The 18,042-nt window shown below is 39.1% G+C and overlaps 1 protein-coding gene across 1 annotated transcript in view; it reads right to left on the bottom strand.

Moving 5' to 3' along the window:
- The window catches only part of Lix1 (limb and CNS expressed 1), a 51,433-nt gene extending 44,239 nt beyond the window's left edge, over window positions 1-7,194 (bottom strand). The window contains exon 1 of the mRNA XM_040728242.1: window positions 6,851-7,194. Coding sequence (XP_040584176.1) covers window positions 6,851-6,932 — 82 coding nt within the window. The 5' untranslated portion in view covers window positions 6,933-7,194. The remainder of the gene's footprint in view (window positions 1-6,850) is intronic.
- Window positions 7,195-18,042: the final 10,848 nt, after the last annotated feature.

Raw genomic sequence — 18,042 nt, 5'->3', positions numbered from 1 at the left:
TTTATTGAGGGAAAACAGGAAAGGGACCCTCAGGTAATGTAAAAGGCAAACTCGTGATTATATTAATTTATCATGCATGCACAACAGGTTGAAAAATGGGATACCTCTGGGTCTTGTTCTTTGTCTATCCCAGCCCCAGGAACTGTCTAGCCATGCTAGCTGTCTGGGCATTTGCAATGATCCCCAGCTTTGGCTTTGGCCAGGCCAATGAACTCTTATAGACACCGCCCCCTGTGTCCTGCAGCAGAGGGTGGCCCTGACCTCCTTTCCTTTAGTGTGAAAACTCTTTTAAGGTAGCTGCATTGGCACAGTGGGGCAGACATCTGGAGTCTTCTTTGTTCCCAGCAGTGGCACTCTTCAAGGGTTGTGGCCCAGCTCCTTAAACAGCTGGGAAGCTGGCTGGCTTTTGTTTGGCTTTCCTTTCCTTCTTCACTTCCACCCCTTATTCCAAACATTTCTCTGAGGGAAGAGAAATCCTTTGAGTTGTTTTAGGTAGCTAACCTTTCAGGAGGGTCTATAAAAATTTTAAAGTAATATTCTTTGTGTGTGTGTGTGTGTGTGTGTGTGTGTGTGTATGTGCAAGGGGTACTTTTGACCTATAGAATTAAAAAAAAGGCTTAGCTGTAAATCCTTTCATGAGAAAAGCTAAATAACATTCATTTTATGTGTATTGGAAGGACAGGGAGAGAAAAGAGAGTATGAAGGAACAAAAGGAAGACGCAAAGGCAAATTAAATGAAAAGACATTACTGTGTCACGTTGTATGCTGCAGCAGCAGCATGGTAGAATTCACATGTGTGGCTTACATGTGTAGCATGGGTCAGATGATACCACTCGATTCTAAAGGTTGCATAGAGTAGAAACCTGATACAACCTATTTTTCCAATCATGGGGTATATATTTCCCTCATGTTATGTTGGGCACTGATGCTGCACTGTGCTTATGATGGTCGATGGAGGTCATCGATGTGAGATAACCGGCTGAGGATTGGGCACACTATTCAGATTCATCAAGCGGGTCAAATCTATACAAATATAGTTTTAGGTATATAATGTATTTCCCTGTAACTAGGAATTTAAGCATTGCTTTTTAGTATTTGCCACAGGGTCAGTGTAAAAGACACAAATAGAATTGGACCATAAGAAGAATGGCCCTGTGACGTATAGGTTATTTTGATGTCAACTTCTTCCTAAATGTAGTTATTCTCTGATAATCGTGTCAATTGAGGAATAGCTTAGAAGAATGCTAGGGAGTCTGCTTCATCATTAAGGAGAACACCCGGCAGTGCGAAAACTCTTCCCCTCTTCCCCTTTTGTGGGCGGAGAAAAATTACTCAGTTGGTAGTTCAAATATATATATATATATATATATATATATATATATATATATATATGTCATATACATCCCAGGTACCTGGCCTTGTAGAAGACATCTAGCCTGTGACAAAAGTACAAGGTCTGGGACTTACAACTAAACTATAGACAAAGCCATCCCCAGAGAAATTATAGCAGGTAGTTCAGAAGCATAGGAAAGAAATGCAGATGAAAAAGTATAGGTCATAAGTGCCAACAGAGTTGTGGGTGAGTGATGGGTTCTCACAGCTGCTCAACAAGATGAGATCGGCCTAGGGATCAACTGATTATCATCGCATCAGGAAGAAAAAAAATAAAGCCAACAAAAATTCAAAACTGTAACATTCCATTAACTCCAGAGAGACAATGGAAAGAACTTACAGGATGGAGCAATTGTCTCTTCTGTTAGCTTTAAACTTTTAATAGGACTCCTTTTTCTTTTAAAATAGAATTGTTTTAAATACCTCTACAGACTAAACTTACATGGACATTTGAACATGGAGGAAAAGAAATAAAAGCCTTTGGGGTTAAACTTCAATATAAAATATATTAAATAAAAAATTCTTTTATGAAAGGCTTCTAAAGTTGTCTAACATTTCTTAAATCAATCTGTAGCACATAATCAGTAAAACCATATCATTTAAACAAAAAGATCATAACTTAGAACCTCACCCTTGGGCAGCTGTATCCTATTATGGGCTGTAACTTAGCACATGAGTTTCAGAAGTTGTTAGAATTGGGTTCAAGCTAACAAATCTCAACTATTAAAAAAAATAGAAACCTCTGGTGAGATGGGGCATCAGGCTATGAAGAGGCCCCAGATGGATCCCATGGAATGGTTATCATATTTTATTTGTATTAGTATTAGTCATATTGTAACAGTGAATGAGGAGAAAGGTATCAGGACAGATAATGCCTTCAAGTGACTGAGAAAGTCACCCCCTCCCTCCAGTTAAAAGACTTCAGAATATTTTCTCCCCAGGCTGCCATTCAATATTTAAACTGCCAAAGGAATATTTTCTGATAAAGACAAAGAGAACATCTTTTACATCACTTGATAGCTGAGCTGAAGTTCTCATTTTTTCCCCCTCAGTATGAATTCAAATGAAAGCCACTGTATCCTGTTACAAGTAAAGTAAAACTGGCATCTGAATGGGATTCTATAAAACATGCATTTCCAGTTTAATACTAAAAGTATCAACATTTACTCTATTGCAATTAAGATGGAATCATTGCTCTGAAACGAAATGGTGATCTTTCAAGGGCTGTTTATATGGTGGAATGCACTGCAGGGTGCAAAGGAATGTTAAACACCCCTTACATCCATCCCTCTCTGTGAAATGTGAAAACTATAAATGTATTATCAAATTTATAGATTTCAAGTAACTGCACTAAAGAGAATGGAATGGAAAAAATACTCGACTCTTGAGGATTTTTGTTCTCCCAGACCATACACTGCCAGATTCATGATTGCTAAGATTTTTTTAATAGCCTTGTAGTCTGGTCTGAGTTTTCCAAAGGGTAGAAATATGCTCTTTGAAGCTAAGTATTCACCTATCTGAGATATATAATATATATACATATATATATATAAATATAAAACCTTCCATGCAGAGAGGTTTTTCAAAAAATTAATGCACCTCAAATATGTGAGAAATTTGCATCTAACTGAGCAATGTTTAACAAAGACCCCATCTTACCTTTTCATCACAGAATGTGGATAAAATACTAGTAAAATCTAACATTTAACTTTATAGAGATCACCCAGTAATTCTCATGGCTGAAATGACAATCAAGATAGCTTTTAAACAACCTCTTGGGGAAAGTTGTTTCCATTTGGCCTTCAGTTATTGAAAGTAACATCTTCCCAGAGGCATATTCACCATTCACCAACTTTACATTTTTACCTGGGTTGGCAAATGTTTTCCTACTGATTAAAGCTGCAGTTCTTCCCAGCTAAGGTATCAGTACATACACTTTCAACAGATTCACATAAAGCCATAACTTAAGATCATACCGAATTCCAGTATCTCCTGATGTCCTCTGTGTCAGCAAGACTCAACCTGCTTCTTTTAATTCAACTCTCATTCAATCCATACCCCTTGTATGGCCTTTGACCAAGTGACTTCTCCTCCTCTAAAAACACCCCCATGTCTGCATCCCTGTCATAATCTGTTCAAATATGACTACTTACCTCCAGAGAAAAGCTCACTTCTCTCCCCTCTCTGTTTTCCCAACAGACTTTGCCATTACAACCCCGATAATCTGGGAACTGGCACCTTTAAGAAGCAGTGTTATACAAAGAGTTGGAAAATATTTGTATCTAGCCTCTGGCCCCTACCTTGGTGGTACTTGGTAAATTTGCCTCTGTTCCTTAACTTATAGCAACAACACTACAGTACTACAGCAGTATCTGCATTTACCGGCTTGTTAGGAGGAATAAATTGTTCCTGGCATATTACCTGTTATGCAATGAAGATTTAACATCCTAATGTCTATATAATGGATGAAGTAACACCCTAGAGATGGTAGATATCTTATCTTTTGTAATATGAAGAATTAGTACCTATGTTAGGATCTGCTACACAGTCATCTTGAAATCACACAGTAGTTTCTTTGGAGAAAAAGCCAAGGACTGGTCAAACAGTAGCAAGCTAACAGTGCACGCTCCACAAGAGAGGGCAGGGGCTGTTCTTAAGATAGCTCATCCTTGCTTGTGACTCATGACCATGGAATGGATGGCACAGAGCTCAGAATGGAAGGCAGCGTGGACCCATGCCATACTTTCTCTAAAAAACAGGTTCCGTCTGGTTGTGTGGTGCTATCCCGTGCTACCTGTTGCAGAGACACTCCTGCTGTGGAGGGCAGTCTCATGCAAGCCTCCAAAAGCAAATTTCAGTTTGGGAGCTCACCTTATGCCAAACCTTTTTCATTTGAATGTCAACTAGGAAGTAAAGAAAAGTATGGTGGGACTCCTTTCCTTTTAAGAAAGAAAATAATACTTTTTAAAAAAATACAGTTATCGTAGATGAACAAGACCTAAACTACAACAGAATTAACATATTGTAAAATACCATGCTGAAGAGCCTTCATGGCTGAGCAATGCATTCAACATGTATTTCCTTAAGGGAATGTAACTATTCCCACATGGATCTGCCTCATACTAGAAAATGCTCAGAGTGCTTTTCCTAATCAACTTGAAGAGCATATTTACCAACTGTTGCTTGTTTGTAAGCAAATCGAAAGCCAACCAAGGGTGGTGAATAACTCAGAAGGCCATTTTTGCTCTCTATACTGTGTGTCCAAAGAGTGAAGGAAATAGCACTTTGCATTCATAGGAGTTTAGAAACACCCTGACAGTTTTTAAAAAATACTCCTTTGTTCACTTGAGTTGGGTTTTATAATTCCTTGAAGTCCCTTTTCATCTTCCAGGAAAGCAAGGAAGCAATTCTTAAATAATTGGCAGTGAGTGCACAGCCCTCCCTCCTGGTAGAGACTGGATGGGTTGTGGCAGGGGCGGATCCTAGAGTGAGTTAGGATGGCAGCAGACTTTTCAGAACCTGCCACTTAGGGCTGGTGGAAGTTTTCTTTGGGTTGCCAGTAAGAGTGTAGTGACAGCAACATATAGGTGTGCCAAAGAAATAACATTCACCAGTCAGACTTTGACATCTACAGCAACCAAAGTTGCCAAGATGAAGCTTGGTCTCCAAACAGACATCTAATGTCCTGACTCAAACAGTAAACCCATTTCTACTCTTCCACAAAGATTAATAGAGACGTTGGCCATCTAGTCATTTCATTCCCAGGATTAGAAAAGCCAGAAGGGAGAGGACCAGCATTCATACATTCACACTCACTGAAACGAGCAGCTGCAGAGCAGCAGTTCATTCCAGGGTAAGTCGGCAATGAAAAATGCCAAATTTAGGATTTTTTGTTGTTGTTGTTACTGTTAATGAATGAAATATATGAAATGTGACACATTTCTTCCATATGAAAGAATTTCTGTGTGGATTATAATGGTCTCAGAAAAAAAAGGAAAAAAAATACCATTCTTGCAAAAATTTGGGTGACAGACAGTATGCAATTGGAAGCAATTAGTTCAGCTTAAAACCTGGACCTTGCAGCCTCACTTTTCCCTCCATTTCCTTTTACTGCCTCTACACTCCAAATTCTAGATGTAAGAAGTCCTTACAATTTATCCAAAGCTTTGGGCATGCCAAAGCCATTTACCCTTCACTAAGAATTGAATGCATTATAGGAGAGAGACATTCTTTCCTTCTCTTTCACTGAGGGAAACATAACAAGCCAGAATAGACTCCAGGCTAGGCTTGTGGATGGAATGATTTCTATTATTTCTAACACAGCTATTGACAAATGCTTGAAGGCAATATTTTTTTAAAAAAAAGAGAGAGAGAAATAAAATAGCTTTCATTTTATGTCTTGGAGAACAGATTGGTTACAATTTAATTTCTAAGAGGGAAATTTTATGGAATAAAGTGGCACAACATTTCTCTTTCTTCATCACACATATGAGGCATACAAGCTACAGGGACATCTGGAGAGGACCGTTATTCACTAGTCAGGAGGCAAAATCCAAACCACCGATACTTTGATCGAGACAAACATTACTAGAGTCACAAAGAGGAAAGCTGTAACGTATTGCAGGCTAAAAGGCATCCCATATGTATTTCCACCTTTTGGGCAGCTCCAAAGCGCAATTCTATTCCAGAAGCCCTTTGTAATCTGACACCCACTGTAGATAAGATACACTGTGAAGACAGTCTGTTTTGCAGCAGCAAGAAATCAAATTGGTTCCAGAAGCGAAGCTATATGACAAACGGTTTAATAGTATGGCTGGAATTGGAAAGCTTGACTGAATTATTTCTCATAATCATTTTAGAAAAAAGACTTAAAAATAACTTTGCCATGCCACGTGGGGTCGGGATGGGGGGATGTGAGGAGTGAGACTGGAATTAGAAAGCATCTCATTTTATTGGCTTTATAATTTGTTATTAAAATTTAGGAGTTCTGCTGTGATTTGTTATTAAATTTTGTTTGCTACCAGTATTATTAGATAAAAAAAAGTACTCGATTTAATCTGACTAGTTTTGTTATGGAAGAGTAAATATATTAACAACTAGAGATGCATTTTTATTATAATTTCCAAGTTATTTTTAGTTTTCATCAAGTTCAAGTCAGCTTTGAATTATTTAAAAAGCATCTGGAAAAGTTCATTAAGACTTGGCAGGTTTCAGAGTTTAGAGAAGGCGTCTTCTACACAGTAGTGTCTTGGCAAAATAACCCAGAGCTTCGTGGATGTAGTGTAGAATGGAAATCATTCCCCTGACTGAAGTTGGGAACAATTTAAATATCGTTTAGCCCACAGCACACTGCTACAAAGATCTAGCAGAAATCCTAGTTAAATAGGATGTGACTAGACACGTAGAGCTATTTTCTAAAAAGTCAGAAAAGATAAGATGTTTCTCCTTCAGTACTTACAGTCTTTGAAGACCAAAGCCGGGTCTCTGTGAGGCAAGACTTGGGCAACGATGTGCCTTAGAGATTCCAAGGTCCTGTCCATCTCGGTCTGCCTGTGCAAGCCTCCTGCACAGTGTCCTCATGCCTGAATTCTTGCAGCTCTGGACTGAATTTGTGCAGTTCATTGATGCACTGGATTACCAAAGAATCCCTTTTAACATCTGCCAATCAGACATTTCCCAGAATCTAAAGACCCTCAGGGCCCTCCTCTCAGGCTCACTTATCTTTGTTGTATTCTGAGCTAATTAGCTTGAAAGGCTGGCTGACAGGCTGGTTCCCATTGCTTCCTCCTGCTAAACACACCCACCTACAGGCTGGCTGGGGAAGCTCACTAATCATGGGAACAGATTTCCTCGCCAACCAGATTTTGCCTGGATGCTGTGCTGTCTGCCCATTTGGGCATTTCCTTTCGGCCTTCCGTCTTCAAAGTCACTGCCCCAGGGACATGGACTCAAGAAACTTGTTTCTCAAAGTAATTTACTAAATCACAAAGGAGGGGCTCCTCCAGACTGCCACCTTTGTATAACCACTGTAAACAACATAATCTAAATTCTTCTTTGGAAAAAGGGGGTGCTGTAAATATTATGATTGGAATAGAGTATGCTTTATGAATGCATTCGGCATCCTCTCCCCAGTGACAGTCACTCCTGGTGAGCAGTACTAAGTAACATCTGGAGGACTATTTTGTAGCACCCCACCCCAAGGCAAATCATTCCTAAGACTGACTTCAATTAATCCTGATATCATTCACCCATAATAACTCATTCTGCTAAAAATCTCAGGGTGAGGGTCTGGAAAAATGGCTCGGTGTGTCAAATGACCCTTGTAAAAGCAAGAGGACTTGAGTTCGAATCCTCAGCACCTGTGTAAAAGCGAGGCTTGGCTACTTGTGCAGGCAGTACTAGTGTAGGGAAGCTGAGACAGGTGGAACCCAGGACCTGTCTACCAGTCAATTTAGCATAAATAGTCACGGAAACACCCTGTTTCAAAACAAAAACAAAAACAAAAAACAAGGTGGAGAGTAACAGAAGAAGACATACAAAGTCACCCTTTGGCATGTATCGGCATACACACCTGAGCATATAATACCACAGATATCACCACCACCACCATTACCACCACTACCACCATCGCCACCACCACCACCACCACCAACAGTACTACCACCAACACCAACAACAGCAACAACACCACCACCATCAACACCAAAAACAACAACAGCAACAACAAGGGACAAGAATTTCTGGTGAGCAAGTGCAAAAAGTAATACCTTTAAAAGAAATTATCAAAATAACCCAGTGAATCGGACTTTTTCCTATGATCTCTATAGCTTCCACAACTACGTGTAAAACAGTATCTTGACGAGACAAAACGTGTCGTGTGATCACATTGCAATAACATGCAATACTAGAAATAAGAGAACTGATTTTTAATGTCGGTAAGCTGTTAGTTGTTGAGGAGTTGTGGAAGACTCCTTTGTTTTAATTCCTCCCCTCTCCCAAACCCCCTGCCACCCAGCCCATTGGTTAAGTCTTTTTACATAGCACTCACTACAGATTGTTTTCTAATGTTCTTTCCAGTTTTCACATTCCATTATTATGAAACCCGTCCTTTAAAGACTGCGTATAAATAAAGTGTCTTTCATGTGATAATTTCTTCAGTTTGTTATAGGAGGGTGGGCTTAATAAAAGAAGAAAAGGAAAAAAATGCAGCAGTGATAGCAATTGTTATTATAATGACTATCCGTTGGCAAATACCAAAAGGAATATAGGCAACCCAAAGAAGAAATTCAAGGCTGTCCCACGGACAGAAACATTTTAGTGAAATGACATGTAGATCTATGTATATTTCATATGTATGCTTGAAATCATAATGATGAGACTTACTTTGGGTCACAAAGTATACTTTATATGGCCTGCACTAAATTGTGAGCAAGTAGGTATGTGTGCGTGTGCGTGCGTGTGTGTGTGTGTGCGTGCGTGCGTGTGTGTGTGTGTGTGTGTGTGTGTGTGTGTTGCTGAAGATCACACCCAGAGATGTGCATAGACTAAATAATCTATCATTAAGCAACAACTTCAGGACAGAAAAATATTGATTACTGTAGTCCAAGAGTTCAAAATTTACATTTTATTTGGAGAGAAGAAGTTCCTAACTTAAAAAATAAACTAGGTGGGTAGGGATTGACAAAGAACCCTGTTATCCTGAGAATAGATACATGGTAAGTGCTTTGAGAAAAAACATAGTATTGGAAACCAAGACAATTGACATTCTCATTGTAGAACCAGTTTCCCAAAGGAGTGACACTGATAACAGGAAGCAGAAAAGTTAGGAATGATTCATGCCTGGGTTTCGATCAGTAAATAGGCTTTTCCTGTAGATCTAAATTGAATATAATAATTCTTTAAAATAGTTTGCTTGTTTATTTCATGTGTATGGGTGTTTTACCTGCATATATGTCTTCACACCACTTGTGTGCCTGGTTTCTGTGGATGCTGGGACTTAAACCTGGATACTCTGAAGAAGCAGCCTGTACTCTGGAAGTGTGGTCAGTCTTGAGACTCAAATTCTAATCTTAAAAATAGCATGATAGAAGGAACAATAAATGTGTGCTCACTAAGGCCTAGGATTATATTTTTTGTCATCTAACTGTGATAAGCCACTCATTTCTGAGTTTACATTTCTCATGCATAAAATCATGGAGTTATTCTGAGCACTCGATTTATGTTCTAACATATGATTCTATGGTTATAAATCAACACAAATATTCACACAGATTTTCTAGGTGTCTAGAAAAATCATACATTCATTTCACAAATGCTGGACTGATATTCAGAAAGTCACTTCTAGTCTCAGTCAACTTAATCACTCATCTGTAGGAGACACACAAATCAATATGACAAATTAAAAGATGTTCACTGTCAGTGCCACAAAGGAATTTATAAGAAGACTGTAAGCATCTTCCCAAGACCCTCAAAGCAAATTTACCAAGCTCAAAGCAACATTATGGTCTTTCATGGTTCACATTTTATTCAATGACGTCGGTAAATTCAGTGAAGACAGATTACACAACACCACAGTGAAGCATCCTCATTAAGCCCAATCTTTCGGTAAAAGTCTTCCTATGCCTCTGCTTACACTTCCTTCTTTGAATGCTCATAAGCATCCAAACAGGTCAAACCTCTGTTATTAGCGGCCAGAAAAACAACTATGCGGGTTCTTTACTTTGGTGTAAAAAGCAACTGATGTAGACAGAGGGGTGGAGAGGCACGGAGCGGTAGATCTGTTGTAACAGGGATCACACCCTTCACTGTGAGCATTGGCTACCTGAGAAGGTTGTGCCAAAAAGCACAATTAAAATATGGAAACGAGGTAAGAGACTACGGTAATAAAGAAAGCAACGTTCCAACAACCTCTGTGAGAGTACTAATTTAAAGGATGATGACATGCTTGGTGATAGAAACTCAGCTCCCCGCCCTGATAAAAGAGGGCACTTCAGTGACACAATGACCATTCCAGGTTGGAGTGGGGTGGGGTGGGGGATGGGACACAGAGACCAAGAAGAAAACAGCTTTGCTGTTAAGGAAAGTTCATTCCCCCTTGTCCTAATAGCATGCTTATTGTTAGATAGTAGCTCATCATACACTTACAAAAACTGGTATGGGGGTGGGGTCACCAGTTGGAATTTAGAAAACACTGAATGTGTATCAAAGGGTCACTATTCGTTAAAAATGGAAAAGAAACGTCTTCTTGTGCCAATAGTGTGATACACTCTGGAAAAAGTGACCAGCATGGTCGAGGCAGGGAATGGGATGTTGTTCAGGCTGCAGAGACTCAGGGGTAAAGAAAAAGACTCAGTCCATGGCATGCCAGCTCTAAAGAACAACTGGGTAGTCATACCATCAACTGACTTACATTCTTTAAAAATGTATATATACGTACCATCATTTACAAAACATCATCATTGTGTGTGAGAGAGCATAGACGAGCAAGATGAGTGTGAGGGTTGTTGGAGAGCATGTGGAGACCAAGTGGCTTTTGGAGTTGGATCTCTCCTTTACAGGGACTCTGCTGATCCATCTGAGATAGCCAGGCCAAAATCACCTTTATGCAGTGAGTGTTTTTTTTTTTTTTTCCCGTAGCCGCTGACTTACATTTTTTTTTTGTTTTGTTTGTTTGTTTCTAATGAATCAGATGACTGCAGGAGGGAAGGAGGACCCTGAGTGAGAGCTGGGGGCAATTATCTTCCCTGAAATAATTTTTCACTTATTTGCCTATGTCTTGGTGCTGGAAAGTTTATGACAAAAATAGACACAAAACCGAGAAGAGTCAAAGGCATGGTGCTAAGGATATCTAGACAGAAAAATGAACGGTTTACAGAAACTGACAGATTCCAGTGAAGGTGTTCAGGGTGAACTCGGGAAGGAGCAAGGTGAAAGCCAGGGTCAGCGTTGTTTCCCAGGAAGGGTGGGAAGGGAAAGAAGACTAACAAGTTAACTTGCTTGAGGTTTAGCGTCAGATACTTTGTTTCAATTCAGAAAGAGGCCGGGAGGAAGGATGAGCGGCTGCTAAGCACCAACTTTTATAACTAAAAGAAGTGAATGGACTTCTCAGAGTTTACTTGCTGTCTGCTGGGAGGAGACCAACGAGATGTTCGAGATGTTCGTATTAAGGGCATTTATGAGAGACAGCTGAAAAGGTAATTACTGACACCTTCTACAAACAAAAGTTTAAAGACACATACTGGAATCTTACTCCAGAGTTTCTCATCCATTGATAATTTGACCACATTAGGGAACTGTCAGTAACAAGTAATTGTTGGATCACACGATAAATAGACAAATAATGAATATTCCATCTGCAGAGTAAGGGGATGGACATTTCTTCATTTTATAGGAAAATATTTAAAAAAAATAACAGTTACAAATGGTCCTTTATTCTTGTTGGGGATATCTGAGTTCACCCTCATAGTCAAAAAATACAACAAAGTTTTCACCTATCAGAAACCCTTGATTGGTGAATATATTTGGGTTTCCTGCATGGATATACGTGTTCTTGTAGTTTTATTGTCCAGCCCTGACTTAGAATTTGGTCTCCCAGAGTATAGTTTATTCTTTAAGAAAAACTTCCCAAGTGAATGACATCAGGAAAGGTTTCCTCCCAGGTTAACAGTTTTGATATAAACTTGGAACTGTTTAAAGCTGGAAGAATTTGGCTGTCCTATTTTATGATTGGAGATAATGATGTCAAGCCATTTGGTCATTAAATATGTGTCTGTGAAAACTGAACTGATACTTTAATGGTGGCTGGCTGACTTCCAGAACAATTCGTGTTTTGAAAAGGATAGCTTAAAAATTTTGGTTTATGGAGTAGATTTTGCCAATGGCTTTTATTACAATATTTTCTTTCAAAGTTTATCTAATTATTAGTTCCTGTCCTTCCATTTCTCTCAAACTTCCCCTCCAAGACTGGGATTTATATAGTTGGCTGTTTGGGAAAAATTGACACAAGATGTGGCTATGAAGTGATAAGCTTTGTCTGTAAAGAGGCTACTGAATTGCAGCAATCTTTGAGCCACTTCTCAAAGGAAGAGGATGGGGGTTTTCCACAGAAAGTGCTGGGGGCTGTTTCTAGAGGTATGGTTGTACAGAATGCTTAGATTCGACAAACATAATGAGTAATTTTCAATGAAAATATATTGACTAGGAGAAAAAGTATTAGGTTAAAACAAACACAGGAAATGTTTATATTGGTCACAAATGACTTAAGTATGAGATTAGTTGATGATGCCAGGATCCAGCAACCAGTAATTTCACAGCTCCATCTCTTTAGATGAAGTTTCCTGTAAAGGCTGCATCATCGGTAGATGCTTAATTTAGTTCTAGCTACTTATAGATATGCTTACATTAAGATAAAAGCCTCATGTCCTTCCATTTCACACTGTAAACTGTAATCTCCACATACTTCCTATGCTGTTGTGACCAGAGTACTGCATTTAGCAAGCATTTTGCTGACAAAGAATTATGCCTTTTCAAAATTTGTTTAAGGAGGAATAAGAAACTGCTCACAGAGGAGTCCTATTTTCCCACAAGTTTTAAACTGGAGAAAGTCCAAGGTACAAAGTAAATAAATTCTTCTGTTCCTCTAAAAATACCTGAATAACCTTGAGCTCAGGGAGAAAGTGTTCCCTTCTGTGCCCCTTCCCCTAACTCTGAGAATGTTCTCATGGAGGACTTTTTAATCTATTGAGATGGGATTTTGTTGGACATGTACTAGGAAGAAAGGTTTTGCTTCACAGAAAGTGAGGTGTGACAGGATAGACATCAAAATCTGGTTGTGCAGACTGTCTTCTTAATGCCTGCAAGGTGTGTCCAGTGACTCTATAGAGACCCCAATTAGGTACAAGCTCAAAACCATCCTAAATGCAGCTGTCCTGTGATTCACCTTTTTATTTACTCACCAGTTGTCATCAAACCTCTCACAACCTTACTTATTCTGTGACTTCAGGCAAGAAATTTGGTGTTTAAAGATGTTTGTTTAGAGCTGCAATTAAAATGAGGTCATAGAGAATCTCTGTAACTCTGGTAGAATTGACCCTGTTTCTACCATGTTTCTGCCTTTTAAATTTCAGTCCAGATTCCTTCAAATCATTCTTTTTTTTTTTTTTTTTTTTTTTTTTTTTGGTTTTTACGAGACAGGGTTTCTCTGGATTGTTTTGGAGGCTATCGGTCCAGCTCCGGCCTCGAACTCACAGAGATCCGCCTGCCTCTGCCTCCCGAGTGCTGGGATTAAAGGCGTGCGCCACCACCGCCCGGCCCCTTCAAATCATTCTTAACATTGCCAAGTGCCCCTGAGCCTCACTAGTCGTTCCTGAGCTGCTCAAAACCTAGTTGTTTTTCACTGATGCATCATTTCTCCTTCCGCAGAAGTCATCTGTGGCTTGATCCCTTTTGATTATAGCACAGCAATCACACTGCACTTCTGTCTTCCAAATTTTCTGCATGATTTCCTCCTTTGCATGCTGTCTTTTTCAGTCTAGTTATTCAACCAAATCTCCCTTCCACAGATTACCTCATATTTCTTTGAATTTTTCTCATCATCAGTTTGGTACCAGGCTCTTAAGTAGAATCTTCCTTCTGTCATAAGGTTGGTTTGCTAGTCTTCTCTTTCCAAAGCCAGGTGAGGTGATCAGCCAATTACAAGCTGTATCTTAAAAAAACAAAACAAAACAAAACAAAAAACCCATGTGCTTTTCCCTGGTAATTTTACATTATTAAGCTTTTGGGAAATGGATGTAGGAAAAATATACTTTTTCTTTTAAACCTCTTAAAATAGGACAAACTATAGAATTATAGCAGTGGTTATGTTTAACTTGTCAGTCTTTTTTTTCCCCTCCTTATGGGAGGCACAGATTGTGATAATCATAACAAGCAACAAATTTATATTGTAAAGTGTACTTTAAGGAATTGCATTGACACTCATTTGCTTTTGTTATGTAATTGTGTGTGGTGTGTGCACATGTGAGTGCACTCACCCATGTGTGCACGTGTGCGAGCTAGAGGTCAACATTGTCTTCCTCTATTGCTCTTCATCTTTTTTGAGAGTTCCTCAGTGAAATGGAAGCTTGCTGTTTTAGCGAAACTGACTGGCCAGCCTGTCTCAGGCACTCACCATCTCAGCACTGGAATTACAGACATGCAGCACAGTATGTGTTTTTCTACAAGGGTGCTAAGGATAGAAATTTAGGTTTTGATGCTTGTACAGCACTCTACCCAATAAACCACCTTCTTCCTCTATATAATTTTTAAAAACAATTTAACATGTTTTAATGACATAACTACAGTTTACAATATTAAAAGACTTTAAAAATATGACACTAGGTATCTTTGTAAATGTTAGTTTTCTAAGTTCCTTGGGCTTTGGAGCTGTTCCCACACTCTTGGTTATCACACAACTGTGAGGTCCATTGACTGCTCTGATTTTTTAACCCCAACTCTATTAATTCAGTTGTGTTAAGCCAGTACTTCATATAGCAATGAAAAACTAAGATAAAATTAATGCTCTATTGAGAAGCCTTCTGAAGGTTAAAGATATGGGTAGTAAGCCTCTGTCCACCCTGGAAGTGGCTAGCAAACTTGGAGATAGCATCAGAGAGATTAACCTGTTTGTCAGAAAATTTACCAAGTACTTGGCAAAAAGAATAGTTATTTTAAGCTACACTAACCCTGTGATTAGTATGCTCTAAAAATCTTATAGTTCTGGACCAAGATCAATGCCATCTATCTGGGGTGCAAGAGGTGGCTGAATGGTTAAAAGCACTTGACTGCTCTTCCAGTGGTTCTGAGTTCAGTTTCCAGCAATCACAATTATCTGTAATAGGATTAGATTCCTTCTGGTGTGCATGAAGACAAAACACTGACATACATAAAATACATGAATAAGTAAATCTTTAAAAAGCCATTTATTGGGCTGGAGAGATGGCTCAGAGGTTAAGAGCACCGACTGCTCTCCCAGGGGTACTGAGTTCAATTCCCAGCGACCACATGGTGGCTCACAACCATCTACAATTCAATCTGGTGCCCTCTTCTGGCATGTAGGCAGAACACTGTATATGCGATAAATAAATAAATCTTTAAAAAAAAAGCCATTTATCTGCATGCTGAATAGATAGGTGACTACCAATACTAGGCTAATATGAATATAAGCCACGTGCTGTACGGAAAAAGCTTGTTTAATGGGAACAAACTCAACTGACTATTCAAGAAAAGGAAAAGCAAAGTTTCTATTAGATACATTTTTGGTGGTTGTAGGTTTAAGTAGATACTGAACTTAGGGATTCAAATATCTAACCTGGTCTCAGTCATAATAATACTAGAAAGGATTAAGCTAGTGAATTTTATTAACTTTAAGCTTTTTTTTTTTTTTTAAGATAGGGTTTCTCCTCCTAGCCCTGGCTATCCTGGAACACACTCTGTAGAAAACGTTGTGTGGAGAGCTGCGCCACACTGCGCCTTAAAGATGGCGCCGGCTTCCGCATTCCACCATCCCGACGGTGAGTGCTCTCAGTAACAAACAACTCCTTATTTGGCATGCTCCTATCCCGCCAGGGTCAGTCATGATAATCAGATTGCTTACGCGCCCGGTTACACCAATGGGTTGGCTGGCCTTGGCTATTTAGGGAGCAGGAGGGCCTGGTTCTTCTCTCTCTCTCTCTCTCTCTCTCTCTCTCTCTCTCTCTCTCTCCCTCTCCCTCTCCCTCTCCCTCTCCCTCTCCCTCTCCCTCTCCCTCTCCCTCTCCCTGTCCCTCTCCCTCTCCCTCTCCCTCTCCCTCTCCCTCTCCCTCTCCCTCTCCCTCTCTCTCTCTCTCTCTCTCTCTCTTTCAAGACAGGGCCTTTCTAGCTGCTGTGGACTTTAGTAGACCAAGCTACCTCCTGAGTGCTTGGAATTAAAGGAAGCCACAGCTACCCTGGTTCTTTGTAAGGGTGAGTGTCCCAAAAGTAAACAAAACAACAACAAAAAAAAAACAGAAAAACAAAACAAAAACTCTACCACTGAGTTACATCCCTAATCCTTTTTATAAATATTTACAAAAATACTTTCATCCAGTCTTCATAAGTCTATGATAGACATTATCAAATGTTCCTACTTCACAAGTCAAAAGTATACAGAAGATACTTGATGCAAAAATTGAGAATTGGGAATTCTAGAGTATCCCCCACCTGTGCTGAGAATCAAACAAGGTCTTGCACACACTGATTCCGATTTAATGAATTAGGAATGGGTTTAGCTTTGCTTTTTAATCGTTGACTATGGATATTTGAAACATGTAGGTTAGAACTAGTCTGGAAAGACACCCCCACCCCCGCCACCCCAATCTTAAAAACAAAGAAGCCTCTTACAATTAGATCTTAAGTTTCCAAATAAAACAAAACCTCCAAAATCCAAATCCCTTATCACTTAGTACTAAAGCTTTAGTAGTTTCTATGAATCTTTGTCCAATTAGGTGGAAGCCTCTGTTTCTGATTTGGTTTGGTAGGTCACTTGAAATCTTAGATTATTAAGGGTAAGAACCATGTAAATCTGTCTTCTAGCTTTATCAAATAGAAATGAGCTTTTTATGTAGTAGGTGCTCAAGTCAACTCAGCCAATGAAGTAAAGCCAAGATGAGGTCATACAGTTTTATTCTCATTTGCTTTCAACACTTTGGATATAGGAAAATGTATTCCAGAATAAACATTCTGTGGTCTTATTAAGCTGTCTTCAGCATTAGTTTATGTTATAAAAATACTTTTGGCAAAGTATAAAAACCGAGAACCTCAGCTTAAAGAAACAACTAAAATTTAAAGAAGGGCTATGTCAACACTTCCAAAATAAGTCTAACTTTCAAAGAAACCTTATCTGATATATTCCTATATCCAAATATCTAAATGAATTTAGATTATGATCAGTTGCAAATAGCCAGAAGCATTAATTTTGCTGAGGTGAAAGGGACTCTGATGTCTTTATCATGGAAAGGCATCTATTGTATTTCTTCTGGCTTATTACTCTAGACATTCTGTTGGTCACTGTTGGCAGACATTGCCATCTGGTGGTCATTTCTTGCTGAAGATTTTCTACTACTGGTCTGTCTGCTCTGGAAAGCTGAAGGGATCTACATTCATCTCCATCATGAATTCGATCATGCTTGAGGATTGAACCATGGTTTACATATTCTTTCCTGTACTAAATACGTGTTAATACTGAGGTAGGAACATATTCTGGAGTCATGCATACAAGAAAACGAAAAAAGAACATTTCACTCTTCATTCCTTCTCATTCTCCCACCTCCATTATAGCAACACTTCTGCTCAAACCTGAGGAAAAGCTGACAATTAAGAATCCTGGTAGGACTTATCTCAAATTTCTTTCCCATGAACCACACAGACAATGAAAACAGCACCAAATAGTCTGAAGGCTGATGAATTACCTATTACTGACTTATCTCTACTACTGAAGTCTAAACAGAAGGTCAATTCATTCCAATGGCCAAATAATTGTATATTGACTCGTGTAATCCTAAAACCACCTAATCAAACAGTGACTGATTGAAGGAGAAAGGAAAACTATGCTTGATTTAAGTTGTCTACTATTTATTACATGTGAAGCCAGGACCTGAA

The sequence above is a fragment of the Mesocricetus auratus genome, unplaced genomic scaffold (assembly GCF_017639785.1).
Source record: "Mesocricetus auratus isolate SY011 unplaced genomic scaffold, BCM_Maur_2.0 Super-Scaffold_100018, whole genome shotgun sequence".
NCBI lineage: Eukaryota > Metazoa > Chordata > Mammalia > Rodentia > Cricetidae > Mesocricetus > Mesocricetus auratus.
This window is presented reverse-complemented; position numbering and strand designations above follow the sequence as displayed.